Genomic DNA, 21154 nt, shown 5'->3' on the forward strand with positions numbered 1-21154 from the left:
CTGTAAAAAATTGGGGGAAGAGATAATTTTTCGTGGGTAACGAGCGTAAATTTGATACCTTATTTTATCGAAAATGAGTACATGATACGATCTAAAGATCTGCCCAATTAAACGAACTTGAACAAATCTGGGCCCAAAACCTGGATTGGGGAACTCAGAATTAGTGTCCTGTGATAGCATTTTTATGCTATTGCAGGGCACTACCCCGAATAGACGGTCAAAGTAATGTTGTAATCACTCCATAAGATTCTGGGCCAGTTTTGGCTTTGAACGAAAATATTTCACCAAACCATTTTACAGCTGAACTCATGTATTTGTGAGTAGCTTTAATTGAAACGATTAAAATCTCCTATACCACTAAAATACATCAAAAAAAGGACTCAGAATTGCTCCAACCCAGAGTCTTGAAAACAACTTATCAAACCGATATTGACTACTCACCATTTGTGCTTGAAGGTCAAAGTTGTCATCGTAATTCACTTACTTTTAAATTGAGTGATAATCAGTGGAATTGGTCTTATCTTAATGCTTCGATATGGCTAAAAAGTATTGTCATTCTAATTAATTGGATTTTTCCGCATTGTACTCCTTGTTTCAATATCATTTAAATCAACTATGTGTGACCAATTACACTCTTGCCGGGCAAATAACTCGAACTATTGTTCAAGTACTCGTAAAATCTGATGACCTTTTGTAATGCAATCTTAAGTGCTCGCTCTATGAGGAAATTATAGTCCCCATACAGACGGAAGAAAATCACAGTGGAAGTGAACTAGATGGAGTAAAACGTTCACATGCTGACTAACTCGAGCGAAAACAACCAACATTTTGGTTGTTGCTCAATAACGAAACCAGATCATATTTCGTCAATGTTGTTGCAATGTTTCACTGTCAAATAATTCGATGAAATATGAATGTCAAGTATAACATAAACTCTATTAGGCTCGGTGTCATGTTAAAGGACTTTGTTGTTCTCTTCTCTTCAAGAACGTAGCGTAAGCAAATCAGAGAACGAAGACCTCTGAATTACACTCTATTGTTGGCTAGTGAATTGAATACCAAGTCAAGTAACATTACAAGATGATAGGAGTGGCACTAAATGTTTATGGGTGAAATTTCTTCTTTGACAGATATTTCAAGTCACATAAATTGGTCGAAAAGGGGATGGACCGCTTTGTATGTTAGACATGGATCTGTCGCCATTGAAATTTCTCGTAGAGTTAGAATTAAAATTAAACGATTGAAGTGCAAACATGTGTTACTCTTTAGTCTTTTTATTAAATGGCCATTGAAAAGGGGAAAAAATCATCGACATTTTTTCAAAGGTTAGTGGTCTAGTGTTATTTTTAATGTAACGAAAATAATAATTTAAACGATAATGCAAAAAGTATGCCCTGACATATCGGAAAAACAATTGCGATAACACAAAATTTAAAAGTAACAGAAATAAACGACTTTTTGTGACTTGAGGATGAATTTTTTATGTTAAAGAGTAAAAATGAGGCATTTAATAAAATGCAGTTGTAGATGTACACCCCCTTTCAAGAATAAATGACCTGTTTGTAACTCTAACTTATCTTCTAAGAAAAAACTGTTTAGGTGGGAAAGTACACATAAACTCCCAATAATATGTGCTGACGTCATCAGAGAGTTAGGGCTTGAAGGACACAGGCAACGACAAGCACATGGGTCAGAGTTAGAGGGCAGATTCAAAAGTGATGTTTTGAGCCAAAATGTGATCAAAATAACGAAAAAGTTGAAAAATTTGGGAAAAAAGAAAAACTTTGCACATATCCCCAAAAAATATTAAATTATTGGGACTGCCACTTGCTTTTTAAGTTTGATTTTAATCGGACATACCTTCATTTCTTATTCCACTCCAAAATTAAAACTATTGGAAGGTTAAAAAAACATCTTTTATGGTTTGACCCTGTTTTACCTTGTTCTTATCAAACCCGGAATACTGAATTGTTAAATCCTCATCAACGCAATATTCACCTTGCATTGATATTACAATAACAACCTAATTTATTGTTATTTCACATTTTCCTTCCTGGTTCAGTGGCAAAAATTTGCATTAAAAACACACTCATGGAGGCGCTATCCTATTCTTCTGCTGTGTGGAGAGCTTATTTTCTCAACCTTACAAACTTCAATTTGAAAGAATTAGCCATGTGAGGTAAACCAAATTCAAGGAAAGAAATAGAGCAACACCCTACCCTGATTTGGGACATTTAGTGGATGAAGAATCTAAACAAACCTCTCAACCAATTCGCACCGAACATATACTGAATTGGTCATTCATTTCAATTTGCACCCTTGTTGAAACTATATAGTTGTGGTGACAGAACCTAACCCACCAAAAACGACATTTTTGAGTTTCATTGCACAACTTATTTCACAGTTAGTTATAGATTTAATTGAATCATGGTGCTGGTGGACTGTAACGTTTGCCTAGATTATTCCTCCACAAAATATCTAAAATCAGGGCGCCGCAATGCATTAGTGTAAGAATTTCCTTTGCTTCATATGGGAAATTGATAAAGTTTGCAGAACTTGAAAATTATCTTGCTTTTTGTTTATATTATTAATGATATTTTAATTTAGAAAGTAATGAGCTCAACTAAAATTCCTTGCAATCGTATAACAGTGCTATGTAGGTGAAAAAGTAGTTTTCCAGTTCAGGTCAAAATTGAAGAAAACAGTGCAATGTTTATTTAAGAATGCTGTTGATAAGTGGGTTTAGAAAACTCAATGCGTTGTTGATGAGAGGTATCATTACTTTAGAAGTTTTGTCTTGGGCAAATCGCGTTCAATAGGATACTGAAATGTCAATAAATGTTGCCTGGCGGCAATACAATACTAAATGCAATCTCATTTACCGTCATTTATGAAATCAAGTTTAAAATAATTTTCAATTAAAAATTTCAGGTAAATCAACTGAATCCAAACAAGAGTAACTGATGAAGCTTAGATTGATTGAACCTCTTTGACTTGAGAAGGAATAGAACGTTTTCAAAGAAAGAGATTTTGCATCATTCGATTTTCGCTTTTTTCTCAACAATTTCCTCGTTTGTTACTTTAGATGTCCTCGGACCAATAATGTGGGCACTTTCAAAAAAGGAAGTGATTGGTTAGATATTAGGCAATGAAATATCATTTCTAAGTTGAACCTAAAAGAATTATTGTTCAAGGGTGTGATTGACTTTCAACACTATTGCAAATGTCAAGCCCAAGTTTAGTCAGTTCTTATCCGTTTGAGTTTTAGGTGCGATTTGTGATCAAACCAAGAATGTGTCACTCCCGATTTGGTGTTACCCTCTTATTTCATTCAATCGTTATTGTCGCAGTCTCTGAAGGAGACCAGGCATTCCTAGGCATGGAAGTGGGTCCAATGCAATGGCCCTCACTAATCTCTGGCGAGGCCCAGTGGGTCAAGACGAGGCTGGAATGTGCGGCTACCTGCAACCAAGATCCCAATTGTAATCTTTTTGCTTGGGGAACAGGGCATGAGTGCCTAGTGGGTTCCTCCACCGGGTCTTATTCCTTTCTGCCCCCGCAATCGGACAGCCAAATTCTTTTCATAGACAAAGGTTTCACTTTAGTCTTTGAACCTAAAGACGACCTTCGACAAAGTATACAATTTGACTGGAGTTGATAGAATATTTTTTTCCATAGATTCGATGACTAGCTTTTTGTCCCTATCGAGTGTTCCTGGGACACTTTGGACTGGGTTCATGTTTGAAAGAATCGAGGGTATCTCGTCTCCTGAAATTTGTGCCATTTATTGTGGACTTATTTTTTACCCGCAATGCCAGATATACGTTCAAACGGCCCAAAATTGTTATTTGGGAGACATTTACAGAAACAAAACTCTGTTTAATACCACATTCTCTGAAAGAACAGACATCCACTTAACAGAGTGTAAGACTTGGCATAAAAAAAATATGCTTCAATGAGTCAATTGAATTCCCCTTTAGTTTTCATAAACAAGACGAATAATGAAGAGAGGGACACCCAAAAATATATTATTGAAAATACGAATGCGACTGATTGGCATCCGCCAATCTATGATGTGATAACGACTGCTAGCTCCGAACTCGAATGCAGCGCTCATTGTACGTTCGAAAATGATCCACATTGCCACCTTTATATTTTTGACACATCAACAAATAATTGCCTCCTTGGAAACTTTAACAACAATGATTCAGCAACTTCAGAGGGAAGTGGAACTAACAATGTTGGGGTGCAGCCAGGTAAGCAAAATTTTCAACCGTATATTCAAAATCATTGCCTTTATTCCGTACTGGTTTGAATGTACAACTTTCGCATGGCTTTCTGTAATCTGCCCTACTTCCTAGTCTAATATCTAGCTCTCTCTCCTTGATCGTTGTCTAATACATGTTAATAATTTCTACTCACTATTCTTTTTTCGCTCTGTACTCTTTCATTCACGTCATGTGGTGTGGGTAGGCATTCAATAAACAGTAACAAATGAAATCATTTGAAATGAAAAAGATCCTGTCAACTCGTTGTATCAACAGTAAGGCTTACAAGAGTAATAAATCGGTCATTCAGTTTACTGGGAGTTAAAGTTTTCATCGTGATTATTGGCTGATTTAAGTGCAACCTAACTTCAGTTTGGTCAGGCATAATTTCAACTTTGGCACAAGTTCATCTTAAATGAAGAATCGCCGAGGAAGTACGGACAAAAGAATATAGAACGTAGAGACTCCCTCCCAAACAAAAGAAGCCTAAAGGTTCTCTGAGAGATTGTTGTCCAATTTAGGTCGTATGGTTCAACTAAAGCCCCTTCTGTCACTCTGAGTGTGTTGAATCATGGGTTTGAGGCAAAATCCATGGATATAATAAAAAGATATATTGTTCCTAGCTCCATTGGAACGTGTGAAACCACTAAATTCAATCCCAATATTGCACTTGGCACATACCTGCGATAGTTCGTGTGGAGCTCCTTGACATCTTTTAGATCTTGTTTAATCTAACTAAGTCAATTTGTACAAAAACAAAGATATTCTGTTTTAGAAACAAAGAAAACAAAGAACTGTACGGCCCAATAATTGATCCTTGGGACACCCCAGAAGTTAGGTTTGCTCAGCCCTCCATCAATTTAGCATTTTTAATGTTATTTTAGCTGCATATGAACGTTTCCGGCAATGCATATGTATGTCGGCTAAGTAATCGAGCAACAATACAGAAAGAAACCGTCAGGACTTGAACCGTTACCAAATAAAAGGGACGCGTTACCGTTACCGAAACTTTTTAGAAAAGTAACGCGTTACCATTATCGTTACACGTTACTTTTCCAGAGAAAAAAGGGGACCCAAATCTGCGAAAAAATGCTGATGCTATCTTTTAACGTTTAGTTAATATGACGTGAAACAAATGACTCGATCCTGTAGTTATTTATTTGATCCCATCAGTGGCAAGTAAGTTATTGCATTTGAGACAGAATGTAAAAAAAATAGGTGGGAAGCCTTATTACATTCATTCTTTCGCTCGTTAAGTAGAGTGGAAAGTAACAGTAACGGGGGGTTAAAACCCGTTCCATAACCGATAATTTTTCAAAAAAGTAACGCGTTACCGGTAGCGTTACTCAAGGCTTGGAAACTGTCATACGCTTTAGCCAAACTCTGATTTGGCATATGTCTTGTAAGGTTTAACTCTCAGTTTAAATTCACTTTACCTGGTAGCAAAAGAGAGAGGTTCGAAGTGTTTAGTTGGCTTGAAACAATATGATCATTTCCATGAGGAATGGAATCGAATCATCCCCCCCTGATTTGTTGCTTTAACCTGACTATCAAATACACCAAGAAATCATCATTTTTCTTTTTGAGCCTCCAGTTTACGATTGCGTATAGATCAAGCTATAGATGTCACATTTTAAGGTTTCTACATGGAGTGGTTCAAGACAATATTCCCAACTAGTGAAGGGGCCAGATCTGAAGATATAAACCAATTCATCTACGTTGGTCTTCATCGTGAGGGTTGGACCAATGAAGTTTGTGGGACCCTTTGCTATTGGGACGATGCTTGTCAAATGTTTTATTACAATTATAATCGGTGTTTTTTGGGCAATATCTACGTCACTGAGGGGTTCAATGGCGGACACGATGCCAAGGTTTTCTTTAAAAATGGTACGTTCATGAAGCGTCTTTCATCGGTTTCAACATGGCTTTACAGCTCATATGATCTTCCAGAATCCACTTTTGACATGGGATTTGCAACAGATCCAGAGAGGTTCATGCCATTTCAGGTATATTCTACCGGCTGGTTCGAGTATGTGAAAGCAATACGACCAAATGTGACCAGTTTGGACCAATGTGGATTGCATTGTCGTTTCTATCGAGAGGGATGTAATTTCATGATCCTGGTTGAAGACTATTGCATTCTGGGCAATCCCTATGAAGAGCGACATGCAGATGAGTGGCACGAAGAATATGCCAACATAACCAGAGGAATTGACATTGTTTACCTCAATATTGGTGAGAAATGCCCATGGGTTCCAAACTCTAGTTCCATTTGATCAAATCCCTTTACATTCGAATAATTCTCTCAGGGTATTACGAGACCGCCTTGAAGGAAATTTACTTAAACCAAAGTTTACCTGGATCTGCATGGTCGCCAATGGTTTATGAAACCCATGATGTGCTTAATCTGAAGTATTGCAAATGTGTTTGCTTCTTCAAAACTGCCGACTGTCACGGATTTCTGTTTGATGAAACAACTCTGAAGTGTTATTTGACCCGAGATCAAGTGAACTCAAATGTCGTAACTGAAACCAAGACTCTACTTTGGCATTACTTTAAACGTAAATAATCCGTTTCCCAAAAAGTATGAGCGAAACCTAGGAGACTCACAATTTGAAATATTTGAAATATTTCGATTAGATAAAACTGCGATTATCGTTGGTGGCCATGACGAGAATGAGGAAGTGGATGGTAAAATGAATATTATTTTAAGAGGCGGCTATGAGTGTAAAAGCGCACCTTTGCCTGATTTTACGGCACTGGAGGCTTACGAGACTGGAACCGTCACGCATGGACCTCGAGTTATGATCAACGGCGGCTATGCCTATAAAACAGATGAAATGTTGGGTATTTTCGAATGAATAATAAGGGTCACCTCGACCATTGATTAAAGAAACTGTAACGATTTTCGATTTACAGCGAGCGGTCACATTTTGGATTTAAGTGCCCCAGAGCGAAAGTGGGTCCAATGCGGTTCTATGCTCAATGCTCGGATGTCCCACCAACTATTCAATCTTGGGGACAAAATAGGTGTTGTGGGAGGATATAACAAGAATGGTTCTGTGTCCGTCTTGGAGGCCTATGATTTCAATACCGACTCATGGAGCCTTTTGAAAGATTCGGCCAACAACACTGTGACACTCCCGTAATCCCTGCCATGTTTGTCCCAATTTTGCTTGGTCGAGAACAACCAAACCGTTTTCATTGTGGGAGGAAGAGAGTGAGGATGATTAGCATGATGTGCAACTTGTGTACATGTGTTCATATGATCATTGATCTTGGGTTTTGCAGTTGTGATGCTGGGGCAGTTGCTTTATCAGATTGTTGGATGCTGGATAAGAGCACTCTCCAACTTTCAACATGTCCTCGTTTGAACACAGGTAAAACAACATGTTCCAAGTTTTCACATTCATGCTTGACAGCATTTTCAAAATAGTAAACACTTCTCCTGGACTTTAGCAAAATATGTTCAACATCAGTATCGTAAAAGTGGTAACCAATTATGCTACAAATGAAGTGTTTGAGACAACATAACACTCTAAAGTCAAACTCATGAAACGGTTGATTTGAATGTTAATGCGAGTTTTCCAATCCTCTTTTTAGATTTCCATTCTCTAAGAAACTATTTACCAAGCTATGATGTTTGATCACTTTTCCGAATACTCATAATCATATCTTAAATCAGCACTCAATTTTCGCTTTCAGCACGCTATAGTTTTGGGTGTATGATGAAGTTTTATTACTCCTACCACGAAGGAGTGACGAGTCCTGGCATCTTCATTCGAGGTGGATACATGAATGATAGTGTTCCACAAACAATGTTGGCTGAACATTTGCTTTTAAACGTATCGGAGTGGTCTATTGTTAATACGACCAGCACCACACCAATTGTGAAGCTTGGCCGGACCATGTCTTATGGGTTCAATGGCAGAAACGGGAATGATGTTTGGACATACCATCAAGATGGCAAACTGGTTTTTAGAGGTGTTAGTAGCACGTCTACGGAACTATATTCCATGGATTTACAGCTGCCGACGAAGGTACGAAAGTCATATTTGACGGGTTTTTTTCGATACTACGAAAAATGTCTTTCTTTTAGTTTTTTCCATCTCAAACTATGGTGGACTCGTCGCACATCTGGACGTGCCCTCACCAGAGGCAAAATTGGATCTTGCTGCAGAATCAAAGCATGCCGTTCTTGTTTTCTCCTGGAGATTGGGATCTGAACGTTGACAACGTTTACGAGGACCTTTTCTCAAACATGAGTCATTTGGACACCCTCCGGTATTAGCTCCTCTGGGGAAGTAATTCCAACACGTTGCCACAATCATCAATTTTAATTGGTTTCAGATCTTGCGATAATTTCTTCTATTTCCGTTTGGTTTGGCCCCGATTGGGATACTACAATGAGTGGAGACAGGACTCCGATCCAACCGTTGAAACTGAAGTGACTAATTTTGAAAGTATGAACCATTGGCCAAAGAGTCGCCTCCAATACGTGTATGTCGTGGATTTAATGATAATCTCTCGTCATTAGGAATTGCTGTGAGATTTCAAACACATTTCATTGGACTGTTTAAGACAGCAAACGGACCATCTTTGATGTCGGCTAATGACCAGGTCCTGAATCAGGATGAAAACTCGTGGAAAGTAGGTGTTATTTCCCCATGGAATGGAAATGCATCGCTAATTTGGGACGAATCAGCTTTTGTGAAAGTGGATTATCAAAAGTTGTTCATAAAGAAAATTTGCTAATCTTTTAACCGTCGAGCAGGCAGCCGAACAATTTTCTGAATATGAGGTTTTGCCGAAATAGAAAAATTGTTTTGTTATATTTTTGAGTGGACCGAGATGGAAAGAACTGTTCACTCAAAAAATAGGAAAAGTCAAGCGGACTTTTGGAGTCCGATTTGAGTATTTTAGTTGCGCGATTATGAAAATGTGGTATTGCGTTGGATTGAAGCTTTGATGCAATCTTTACCACAATTATAAGCCAATAATGATTCTTTTGAGGCATTTACCACGGTTAGATGGAGGTGCGAAGCTGAAAAGGTAATCTCCAATTTAAAACAAAGTTACAAATGAGGAGTGAGCTTGGAGGTATAATGATTTCCATTCTTTTCTTACCCCCGTCAATAAAAAGGCGACATGGGCCGCTGGGCCGGGTTGCATCTGCTCAGACAACTTGGGGCCGAAACAAGTTAATTACATTTATTACTATGGTCTCTATCACAGTTATCATGATTTAGGATCAATACAGAGACACAAAGGTATATGTCTCATTCAAAACATTTTTGATTGCTTACTCGCAAGTCTCTGCATTCAAGTATCACGTCATTAAATCAACGGAACTGATTCTCCTCTCCTTTTGTCGGAGTGGGCAAAGCTCTGCTTTGGAGACCTCTGGAGGTCTCAATTTAACTGGAAGTCTTTCCAATTGTCGTTAGATACCTTGGTTGGCTTTGATCTCATTAAGAAACGGGACTAAAACGGCGATTTAGGCCTTACCTTGAATCGGTTTTCACCCTCCATCCTTTCAACGAGGCTACTGCTGATCATATCCAGCCATTACGCTCCGGTTTTCACTTATTAAACCATTTATAATTCAAGATTATTGACAGTGGAATTCAAGGATTGTGCAACAGTTGGCTCATTTTCGCGCAGTAGTGATAAAAACACCTTTCACTCACTGTCAACGAGTGCTTTGATGTTTCTGGCAAGCACTGACATCATATTTATTTTGGAACTTTACACTAATTCCTCTCACTTGTACTTTTTATTCACGCTAGTCAAATTTCTTTGTTCGTCCATGTTGTATCACCCGTTTAGCTTAACTTCAACTTGAACAACTGAAAATTTGAACCATAGTCAAAAAGGAGTAACGAGAACTCTTCTATTTACAAAATCCTTAAGCTAAAGGGTAAAACTTGTCATGTTCATCCCTATAATTTTGAATGTCTATGGCAAGTGAATCTGCGTGGTTGGGACAGCGTGACTGAGATTTTTTCAATTTCTGGTTGGGAGGTTCAGTTCAATGGTTTCTAAATTTTCCGTGATACTATTGGGGTACATTTGGCGGCGTCAACTATGTCCAGTCATGAACATCTAAAAAGGGATGGACTCCGCTCAGCCACAGATTCACGTTTTGGGTGACCCCTAAGGGAGAAAGAACAAAGTAGCAACGCCACTTCAGCTTGCATCATATCTCAAGGCTGCCTTAGTCTTTGGCAAATCGCCTGGGCCAATAGTTTGGCAGTAAGAGATGAAATGGGCTCAAGAAAACGCAATCTTCAACATATGCCTGGCAGCCCTGACGTCTTGACTAACAAATCAGACCAAAGTTTCTACAGACAGCCTAAACGTAATTGCGGCTGAATTGGCTTTTTGTTATGACTAGTCTTGATCGAGGAAGGTCCACAATTTTCAGTGGTTTGAAGTCCAGCGTACCGTTGTCCATGGCTCAACCCAGCAAAAAGCTCCGTTGATTTAACGACATGATGGTACTTGAAACACAGAAATTTGCCAAGTAAGCAAGTAAGAATATTTTGAATAGGGGATGTCAAGTGAAGGAAATTCAAGGAAAAATGTGATCCGGCACCCTGATTTTGGGCATTTTGGGGAGAGAGAACTAAGACAAACATCACAGTCAACTCGCACCATTCGCCCATTGAATTTTCAATAATTCAGTGATTTTGAGCGAGTTGTGTTACACAACCCTACTATATGAGCATGTTTGGTGTTAATACCATGATATTGCTAATAAATGTAATAAACTTGTTTCGGCCCAAACTTGTCTGAGCTGCCGCAACCCGGCCAAATGGCCCATTTCGCTTTTCTTACTACCCGCGGTCTTTACTTTTCGAAAAAACAAGGCCAAGCCCTGCTAGCCACAGGCAAAAAGGAACAGAGAAGCCCTTAATTTGTTCTGATTATGGACAGTCATGTTGAAAGTTGAAGGTGGCAAATTCAGTTCATACTTGTGTGCAAAGTAAACATCCAGAAAAAAGGTAACAAAAAAAGAGCCAACAAACTTACCCAACAACATTCTAAGTATTGTATACAAGCCTCTGCAAGGCATCAGGCCCAGATCATGCTCTGCAGCGTCGTGACCTCCGACAGCAAAAAGACGGCACCATAATTCTCCCAGCCCAAAGAATAAGATCCTGAGGTATACCATTTGGCCTTGGCTCAAGCATTAGTTTCTCTTAAACAACTGTATGTTGACTAAAGATGATGCCCCGGCCCACACGTCCAAGCTGGCGCAGAAGTTCTGAGCCAAGAACTTCGCGGCCCAACTGGCCTATTAATTTTGCGCCGTCCTCAAGTCCCAATCGAACCCACTCGATTTTTAAATCTGGGGCGTCTTGGAGCCAGGGCATTAGTCGTTCCTCAAAAAAAAGGAACGAATTACAGTTACAGTTACATTATTTAAAATTAGTAATTCGTTACACAACCATTACTCGAAAAAAAATGTAATGGCGTTACTCGTTACAATTACTTTTACAAAAAAATTTGATGACCAATATGTTATGGTTTACCCCATCCACACCATTCTTTTCAAAAGAAATGAAGGTTTTTGACTCAAGCAGTCCTTATGCGTAACATTTGAAGATTTCTTGTCAACATTTTTCAATAATGAGCCTTGGCATTTAATCTTGGCAATATTGTTCAAAATGTACTTCATTATCATACTTTGAGGAGTCAAGATTGGGACCCTAGATGGGGTAATGATTGTTGAGGGTTGAAACAATGTCGCAAACGTCATGATGGAAAAACAGTATTAGCCATTGTCAAGTCAGTAAAGCTTCCTTGTTTTTTTTGGGGGGGGTTGATTTTTCATGGGCTTTTCTAACCGCTACAGGGAATGTAATCCCCAGTACTATTAAAATGAAGGCTATAATTCGTCTATTTATTACCTTTCAATCTTTATATGACATTTGGTCTACCAACGAATTTAAGTTGGCAGACCGAGCTAGTCCTTGAATATAGGGTTGATCTGGAATGCTATCTAAAAATTGGTCCAAGTCTGACTTGAAAGATGCTACCGGATCAACAAGGCCTACGTATTCCCTACGAATATTAGAGGGAAGCAAATTCAACAATGAAGGAGCCCGAGAAAGAAGAGAAATGGATTTCATTGTTCGAACTAGTCTGGATTCTCGAGGGTTTGAAGGTGCTCTCCAAACGCACATTAAGCCTCTACGGTCACTAGAATTGACCCTAAACCCTGGGTTGAGACAAAGCTCATGGATATTTTTGAAGGCGTACAGTATCAGGTACCTCTCTCAATCCTGTGATGTTCCTAGTGAAGCATCTTTGGACTTGCTCGACCTTTTCCAAACCCGCTGAACTCATTGGAGCCCAAATAGGTGAAGCATATTCAAGATCTGGCTGAACAATCGACTTGTACAGAGTTGGCATCGTGATGCCATCTCTGGACTTAAAGGTGCAATATATCCAACCACACATTTGAAAAGCTTTGCCGACCTTCAACTGGATACACCATGGAAATGTGGAGTCTTGGGAAATCCAAAGAAAGAATTTCCTTGCTCCACTGACTTAGGTCTTCAGTCCAACGGAATTTGAGTGAGAATGTGTGAACAATAAAGTAGCAAATGCAGCAAGATTCAAAAGCAATAACATCTTCAGAGCGGTTAAGAGCCAGCACAATTTTCAACACTGACTTCCATTGCTTATAATATGCTAGATGGATGGAGGCTCTGTTGAGCCTTAAGTTTCCTTAACTGTCATGAGGTAAACGAAAAATTAAAGGCCACTTTGGAAGCTTAAAAAGGAACGAGTATTTCTTGTAGTTTTTGGGTCGTTACAATTACACCATTTTAAAATGTAACTGAATGAAAGTTCCTTTTTCAAAAAAGCTGTAATTTCGTTAATTGTAATTTCGTTACTGATGCCTTATTACCATTAGCCTATTTTAAAGGCCATTTGAATTTTCTAAATTTTGATTCTCCACTCTGTACATTAACGACCTCTCGAATGCAAGCAAGTTTAAAATGACCATGACTGCGGATGATATGACTGCAATACTTCGCCAGGGCCTTAAAAACCGGCGTATCGAACTCAAGATGGAGTAGCTTACGGGATATTTCAAGGCAAACAAACTCACTGAATTACAAGAAAACAATAGTCATGTTATTTGGATCTTGAATATCTCAAGCAGATTTTAACTTGATTGTTAATGATATTCTGATTCAGGGGGTTGGAACTAATTGCCGGAAAAAATGTCAAACTTTTGGACATGTATCTCGAAGAAAACTGAACTGGAAATATCACGCTCAATATGTTGGAAACTCCAAATCTTTACAATGTTCATGGCCATGTAATCTCTCCCGAAAAAACTGAAAACAATACCTGACAAATCCCATTTAAAAAGTAGACTCGAATACAGAATTGTTTAAGTCCAGAGATAGTAGCACGATGCTAACTCAAGTCAAGTTTCTCTTTTGGCATGAAAGGAACCGTTCCCAATGTGGTCAACCTCTATCCACTCAAGTGAGGAAATACAGTTAATAAATTGACCTTTAACTCAACATTCAAGTGTTAACTCAGCCTAAAACAATTCAGATTCACTGGTAGACCAAATTTCATATAAAATTTTATTGATAACAACTACGCAATTTTTTTTTTAAACTGGGGATTATATTCCTTGTAGCGGTCAGTAAAGCCAGTGAAAACCCAAGCCTACATGTAAAGTATGTGTCAATCTCCTGATGCTACCCTACTATAAAGAGTACCTAATTTAGGGGCCAAAGTACAGAAGACAGCATTGTCAGAAACAGTTATTCTGGAGCCGTTGGTGAGAGGCCGGATAATTGGGAGCTTTAATGAGATGTAAATTAAAAACTGAAAAAAAGTAAAAAAAGGCTTTCTCCGATTGTCTCTCAATAGCTAATATTCATGAATGCTCTCTTTTATATTTTGGTCCATAAATTCCGTATTTCTTCTTTCTGCGATAATCGAAAAGTACGCCCATGACCTCCCAAGAAAGGGTGCTGGCATTTTCTTAGTTGATCTACTGTCACCTAAAACATTCAAAATATGTAAAGCCAATTGTTAAATCGGGAAATATGAAAAAATATGCAGTTTAGCCAATTATTACATTAAATATGCGATTCCATTTCCCCCCAATCTCTTGTAATAACTTATGGGCGTTCCCAGATCACCATTCTGGGTCATCTGCCTAAGCTTTCAACCGCCTTGGTTACGACAGTATGTCACTTAGGTCCTTGGATTTTAGGGTAAGTGAGACATTTAAAACAGAAGCAACTGTTGCGCTTGCTTGCGTACTGAATCAATTTTTATAGACGTTTTCATCACAAACGATGGTAGATTTGTCTTATCTTTGGACAAATCTCCTTCAATCTCAAGACGGGATCCTACTTCGAAGTCAAAATATGTCATACACCTTTTCCCAAGGTTTTTTTAAATTGAAGTTTAACGGTATGTATGGGGAAGTTTACTTCAACATGAGAAGCTTGGAGGCCTTGTGACAAATTTTTTTATTTCCGATTGGGGATGGAAGTATAATCCTTGCATTTTTTTAATGTTCCTGCGCCCGATTTAAGCGTACGATAAATTTTGAAAAAAGTTCAAGATACTTTACTGCAAATTTGAACCTATTTTAAGGTTTTCAAGCATTGCAATGAGGTTCTCAATATATTACCAATGACCTTTTTAAAGTGGGAAAAGGACGACCCGCTTTGATGCTAGCCAATGGCGTGGCCCAGATTTGAAACGACGTGGAAAGTTGGCACACTAATGGATTATACTTGGAAATTTTTATGTTTAATGTGTTGGTGAGGAAATTTTGCCAAAAAGTCGTTGAAGTTTTATTAGAAGTCAAATAAAAGGCCAACAAATGAAATAGCAAATATTGTCACGATCATCCATTTACTTCACCTATCTGATAACACATTGGAAATTTGGATAGTGGAAATTGATTAAATGTGAAAAGCCACGGAAAACGGAATGCCAAGGTCATGAAGTCGAATTTGTAAGCACAACTACATCTGATACACTAAATAGTACGGTAAAATGAAAGCGGTTTCACCTTGTGCATCAACTCGAAATGTAGCTTACAAATCTGGTATTTAAAGAAGAAGCAAAGGTCAACCGTTAGCTTATAGAGCTCTTAAGAAATTTTGAGACGATCCAAGGCGTACACTGAAAACATTTTGTGCTCTAAAGCCTGCTACGTGGTCTCTTCTTTATTTAGATGGCAGCATGCCCATCGGAATGATGTAAGCGACCTTGGTGAAGGGAGCTTTAAGAAAGAGTCGAGACTGCTGACAGTTGCCCAAGATCGCTTGAGGCTTGCGGAGGTTCTTCCTTGCTTGGTTCTTGTCTCTCGAAATAGCCTTAAGTTTTCTGTGATAGTGATAAGAAAGGTCGAGTCGTTTGTCCAATTACCAAAGCATAGCTCGTTATCTACCTTCTTATATCGAGGGTTTGAATGAGTATCCTCTTATCTATCCCCTACGTGCGCAGTCAATAGAACCCGTACTAATTGTGGCTAGGAACTTATCATCTTGTACAATCCCTTTGTAAAAGGTGGACGTCTGGAGAGAGCACTCACTGTTCGTCAACTCAAAGCAGTTTCCAACAAAAAGAGAACGAAGCCATGGGTTGGGGATATAATGAAGACAATGGTAAGAAAATATACTGCTTTTATGGCCATCAATGCTGTCCGTAATGTCCCTCTAAATGTATTAGCAAGTCTTCCAATCATCCAATAATCGAGCTGGCTCAACCTTTTGTTTGGAATTGTCATGAACATATCGATTGCTGCAACTAAAGTTTGGATTATTCCATTCTATGTTGAAAATAGGAATGTTAACAACTCAACTCACAAGCGTAGCATACGGTTATGAAGTAAATAGTACACTATTCCCATTTGCTTGGTTGACTATCCTTCTCTAGATAGAAGGAGTCTCCACGGGCGAGAGCTTTCCTTTACACCGTGTTCTCGCTGACTGTAGACCTAGAGTGAAGAAGGACAGCTGATTTCGTAGCCTTTAGAGACTGCGTTCAAAAGGCAGCCTTGCCTGACAGTCACTGGATTCCTTTCACTTCCAAGGACTTTCTTATGCACGGCGAAACGGAAGAGTTTGTGAGAGTTACTTGACTCTTTCGAGACGAGAATCGAGACAATTGCAGTGCGAAATATCGGCTTGACAGGGTTTCGTTTCCGAAGGTCGGCTCAGATGGCCGATTGCTCTTGAGGTTAGACCCCATCCCCAGAGATAGAAGTTTAGCGGAGTAAATGGCATCCGTATAGGTTATTTTCCACTAAGTGCGAAACGAGCAAGTACCTCCGACGATAATCAAACCAATACCGGTCCAGTCAACGTCATTCGACTTTGTCGCTTTGAAGAGAGAACATGTCAGGACCTTGGGGCTACCATTCGGCCAATGGTAAGTTTTTGAATTCGCCTTTAAACTTTTTTTTGTACAAACATAGTTTGCATGACATCAAAACCTAAGCGAGAACATCAACACATGTGATCAGATACATGATTTGTTATTTTTCGAGAGCTTCCCAAGCGGTATGACTTGACTAATCTAATCTTAGTTCGCTCCCATATTTACTTGTTAGTTCACTATGCACATTTGATCTATGTGGGCAAAACAAACAGGATGTAGTGATTAAAGGTTTTAGCGTTTTTGAAATTGGTTGTTATTGTTATTCTTTACTACGGCAGGACTAGTAGTAGATTTACAGTCTTGCATGATGGCATTTGTTAGCTATTATTACTCCGGCTTCTTAATTGAAGTTTTGGATTTGATTTAAGTATCTGTAGATACTCGGCAAGTTTGTCGTGAAAAGTGGGCTTAAGGAGTATGTTCAGGTATGCAAACCACTGGAAAAAAAGGAAAAGACATGGAGCGTCCGAACTTTTCAATTTTGATCGGTTAACACGAATCAAGGGCATGTCTGTGTACATGAGATGCCAAAAAATTACATTTTCCATTACAATTGAAATCAAAAGAATCTTGTTTGTGTGAATTATTGGTGACTAAGGTTTTAATTTCCTGGCAAACGTAAATGGGTTCTGAGTTACACATTTTCTTGGGTGGCATTCGAATTTGCAAATTTCCCCTGGTCATCCCTTGGGATTTTTGGTGATTGAAATTTAAAAGAAGGCCATTACTACTTCGCGGCCATTGGCCCCTGTCTAAAACATTTCTGTGCAGTATTTTTAATGCCTCAAAGAGCTTCAATGCATTTTTGCTTGGTAACTGCCCAACAAGTAAACCTTTCTTGAGATGTTGTCCCAAATGAGACATTGAGAAAGCGACAACTTTTCTTAACTTGCTATATCGAAATTGACGATATTGACCGTTGGGAAAAGCAAAGTTATACTATAGAATATCAAATGGCAAAGTAACGGAGGTATGCCACGATTCTTGCGAACGTAGTCTGAATTTTTAATGGCCTCTTGAAATTAGAGCCTAATGCGTTTCAGTTCTAAATACGTACATGGAAGAAGAAACTACACAGGTGGTAAAAGGTATTTTAGCACTGCGGCCATTTTAGCATTTAAAAAGCGCAACTGTCCCACAATTAGCCAATATCATTCGTCTTTCAAATATTGTAAATCCTCAATTTATATTAAACAGGACTTAGGAGACCAGATGATTTGACACAATAGGTGATTCTTGTTTTAGGGCCCGAAAAGTGGCATGAGCAATTTCCTATTGCCAAAGATGGATGCCGTCAGTCTCCAATAGACATTGAAACTGACACTGCCGAGGATTCTGGTGATTTCCCTTCATTAACTTATCGATATAAACCGGAGAACACGAAGGCCATCCAGAACACTGGGGCCAGTTGGATGGTTTCTGTGGACAGCGAAGGGTCAAGTGCGTCTTCATTGGATATTTGATATGTTTCTTTTTTTTTAATGATTATCTTACATCACATGCCCTTTCATTTAGGCTTGAAAGGAGGCCCATTGGAGCAGGAACACGCCCTATGGCAGTTTCATGCTCATTGGGGCGATGATGGAACGAAGGGTTCAGAGCATACCCTGGATGGCCGCAGATTTGCCTCTGAGGTAAATTGGAGTTTCCGTTCCATTGTTAATAGGTGCTTGATGTTTATCTGTTGTTACGTAGCTCCATTTGGTGCATTGGAACAAGGAGAAGTATGGAACGCCTGAAGAGGCTGCTGCACAACCAGACGGACTAGCGGTTCTTGGCATTTTTCTGAAGGTAGGAGTACAATTGTTTCGACAACATGTTTGAATCACTAATTGACGAGTTGAAAAAACATTTCCAGGAAACCGAAGACGTCAACCACCCGGAATTGGACAAGATTTGCGATCTCCTTCCGCAAATTCAATACAAAGGCGAAAAGGCTAAGTTTCCTGTTCCGCTGAATCCTGCCAAGCTTCTTCCAGAGTCTAAAGTGTTCTTCACTTACGAAGGATCCTTGACAACCCCTCCCTTGTATGAGAGTGTCACTTGGATCGTCTTCAAGGAACCCATTGAGGTCTCAAAAGCTCAGGTAAATGAAGAGAATTATTGTTCGATAAGCAAGCGATAATACCATTCCACCTTAACAAAGGCTTGGTTACTCACAAACTTACATTCTTTCCGTTCTTAAAATCTGAATACTCTTTTCTTCTAGTTGAACTTTATGCGAGAGTTGCTAATCGTGCCCGAAGTTGAGTCAAACAAACTCAAGGCCGAAGACAAGATGGTGAACAACTTCCGACCCCCGGTTCCCAAGGGTAACCGGAAGCTGAGGCAGAAATAAGTGTGAATGGCACTGAGGAATCATTCATGATCACGTAGTCAATGTAAGGCGTTCCTAGCGGGCTTCTACAATTTGGCCCAAATGCATGCAAGACAAATAAGGGTCACTGCTACGTGGGAAACGAGTTATAGTGAGAACTAAATATGAGATGAATCCCCGCCATAGATGTCAGACGGAATTGCCAAATGAATTATGTGAATATTTTGTAATAGTTTATCCTTGATTACCTATGCATCAGACACATTTTAGTTAGCTCCTTAGCTAGCTTTAACTAATTCTAATTAGTAATTACTCATGTAGCCCCAAAACTAAACGAATAAAGGTCTTTATGATAATATTGCAACCGCATTCAATACATTTGAAACATGATTGAATTGATCTTGGCCAATGGTATTGAACGCGTACGCATACAAGATAATTACGAGCACATTCGAATCTCAAAGGAAGAAGACAGCTCTTTGAACTCAACGACATTTTGACGGAAGTTGATGCTGATGCTGATTCGAGGCAGTTTCATCCTCCAAGGGCAGACTGCGACTGAAGCAGTCCACCGAAGGTCGGATTCACTGTCCTTTGAGAGTGGACACCAAGTCATTTGACTCGTTGAGTTCCTTGATAATGTCCAAACCGCCCACAAGCTCACCCTTGACATAGACCTGTGGATAAGTGGGCCACTGTGAGTAAGACTTCAACCCTTGTCGGACTTCATCATCTTGCAAAATGTCAAAGGTCTGGAATTTGATTTGCGTGTCGGCCAAGATCTCCATGAGGGTTCGACTGAAACCGCATTTGGGCGCATCGGGATTGCCCTTCATGAAAACCATCACCGGGGCTGAGTGAGTGAGACTCTTAAGTCGCTCATCCAAATTCTTCTTCTTGGGCAGAATGGCCGCCAATTCACCGTTTTCATGCATCTCCTTGAGAATATCCAACCCTCCCACCAGCTCACCTTTGACATAGAGCTGCGGGTAGGTAGGCCACTGTGAGTACTCTTTCAAACCTTGACGTACCTCATTATCTTTCAAGATATCAAAATAGCCATAATCCGCCTCAAGGGCATCCAACATGATCACGGTTTGGCGGGAAAAGCCGCATTCCGGAGCACTAGGCGATCCTTTTAAAAACAACATGGCCGGAGACGCGTTAGTCAGCTCCTTCAAACGTGTCTTTAAATCCTTGGTGGAGGGGCCGGGCTTGGATTCTAAATGTGACTGGGCGGCCTTGGTTTTCATTTGCACTTCGACCTTGACGGCCAATTCCCGGACTTTCTTGGTCACATCGGCCATTTTGGCGCCCTCAATCCGGTCCATGAGTTTGCCCGCGGGCCCGAAGAACAAGAAGGTGGGCACGGCCGCCACTTCGTAGGCCATGGCAATCTCGGGCTTCTCTTCGGCCTCCACCCGGAGGAATTGAACGTTCTTGAGATCGGGCTCGGTGGCCAGGATTTTGATGGCCTCGTCCATGGGACCGCATTGCGAGGCCCAATCCGCCCAGAAGAACACCACACTCAGAAGTTGGTCTTGCTCGATAAGGCTGTGGAAGGACTTGAGGCCTTGCGTCACGTTCACGATGGCCGTCATCTTGAGTCAAAGCGATCACGCTGACGGACGGCGGGCGGACAACGGCTGACAGATCAAAGACACTGGGAGACTTGGCTTGGCCGAGCTCAATCCTTTTTTGGGCGAGCGAGCACGGAGAACTCTCGGGAACAATGGGTAGAAAATCGGGGATTTGTTTACCAAACCCCTTACAGTGCTGCCATATAGGGTCCTATTCTTACGCCAAGTGAGGTTCGTGTGGCACAATTTCATGTAAATTCATCAATTCTCTTGAAAATGGTAGTATAAAATCGGGGATTTGTTTACCAAACCCCTTACAGTGCTGCCATATAGGGTGCTATTCTTACGCCAAGTGAGGTTCGTATGGCACAATTTCATGTAAATTCATCAATTCTCTTGAAAATGGTAGTATAAAACTTATTGTCTTTTTCTTAATCAAGGTCCAATGAGTTTGCAGTATTTTTCAAAAACGACTATGTGATGGAAATAGATTCTCAAAAATGGCAAAAAAAGAAAGAAATTGATACTACTTTATTCGGAGCAAG

The 21154-nt window shown here is 39.7% G+C and overlaps 3 protein-coding genes across 4 annotated transcripts; 2 read left to right on the forward strand and 1 right to left on the reverse strand.

Moving 5' to 3' along the window:
- The first annotated feature begins 3246 nt into the window (after window positions 1–3246).
- Window positions 3247–9114, forward strand: LOC131890397 (uncharacterized). Its single transcript, XM_059239736.1, has 13 exons — window positions 3247–3593; window positions 3679–3924; window positions 3981–4256; window positions 5907–6155; window positions 6219–6503; window positions 6578–6829; window positions 6909–7115; window positions 7188–7488; window positions 7560–7648; window positions 7974–8308; window positions 8368–8552; window positions 8619–8731; window positions 8806–9114. Exons 1-8 carry the CDS (start codon window positions 3293–3295, stop codon window positions 7415–7417), a joined length of 2046 nt encoding a protein of 681 aa, XP_059095719.1. The 5' UTR covers window positions 3247–3292; the 3' UTR covers window positions 7418–7488; window positions 7560–7648; window positions 7974–8308; window positions 8368–8552; window positions 8619–8731; window positions 8806–9114.
- A 6536-nt stretch (window positions 9115–15650) lies between these two features.
- Window positions 15651–19387, forward strand: LOC131890401 (carbonic anhydrase-like). Of its 2 annotated transcripts, none has more exons than XM_059239741.1 (6): window positions 15651–15937; window positions 17958–18152; window positions 18228–18346; window positions 18408–18503; window positions 18571–18798; window positions 18922–19387. In XM_059239741.1, the coding sequence occupies exons 1-6, from the start codon at window positions 15910–15912 to the stop codon at window positions 19048–19050; spliced, it is 795 nt and encodes a 264-aa protein (XP_059095724.1). In that variant the 5' UTR covers window positions 15651–15909; the 3' UTR covers window positions 19051–19387. The 2 variants fall into 2 exon arrangements, with proteins under 2 accessions (XP_059095724.1, XP_059095723.1); XM_059239740.1 differs by lacking the exon at window positions 15651–15937 and adding an exon at window positions 16229–16703.
- Window positions 19360–20780, reverse strand: LOC131890399 (glutaredoxin-3-like). The gene has a single exon (XM_059239738.1). It carries the CDS (start codon window positions 20628–20630, stop codon window positions 19614–19616), a length of 1017 nt encoding a protein of 338 aa, XP_059095721.1. The 5' UTR covers window positions 20631–20780; the 3' UTR covers window positions 19360–19613.
- Between the last annotated feature and the right edge of the window lie 374 nt (window positions 20781–21154).

Source organism: Tigriopus californicus, chromosome 11 (assembly GCF_007210705.1).
Source record: "Tigriopus californicus strain San Diego chromosome 11, Tcal_SD_v2.1, whole genome shotgun sequence".
NCBI lineage: Eukaryota > Metazoa > Arthropoda > Copepoda > Harpacticoida > Harpacticidae > Tigriopus > Tigriopus californicus.

What these genes read in the sequence shown, in the direction of transcription:
- LOC131890397 (XM_059239736.1), top strand. Translation starts at nt 3,293, where the DNA reads ATGTGTCACTCCCGATTTGGTGTTACCCTCTTATTTCATTCAATCGTT. An exon ending in CAAGGTTTTCTTTAAAAATG is followed by an intron (nt 6,156 to 6,218) that starts GTACGTTCATGA and finishes ATGATCTTCCAG; the next exon opens with AATCCACTTTTGACATGGGA. An exon ending in CATTGTTTACCTCAATATTG is followed by an intron (nt 6,504 to 6,577) that starts GTGAGAAATGCC and finishes TAATTCTCTCAG; the next exon opens with GGTATTACGAGACCGCCTTG.
- LOC131890401 (XM_059239740.1), top strand. Translation starts at nt 16,670, where the DNA reads ATGTCAGGACCTTGGGGCTACCATTCGGCCAATG. An exon ending in TGTGGACAGCGAAGGGTCAA is followed by an intron (nt 18,153 to 18,227) that starts GTGCGTCTTCAT and finishes CCTTTCATTTAG; the next exon opens with GCTTGAAAGGAGGCCCATTG. An exon ending in TTGAGGTCTCAAAAGCTCAG is followed by an intron (nt 18,799 to 18,921) that starts GTAAATGAAGAG and finishes CTTTTCTTCTAG; the next exon opens with TTGAACTTTATGCGAGAGTT.
- LOC131890399 (XM_059239738.1), bottom strand. Translation starts at nt 20,630, where the DNA reads ATGACGGCCATCGTGAACGTGACGCAAGGCCTCAAGTCCTTCCACAGC.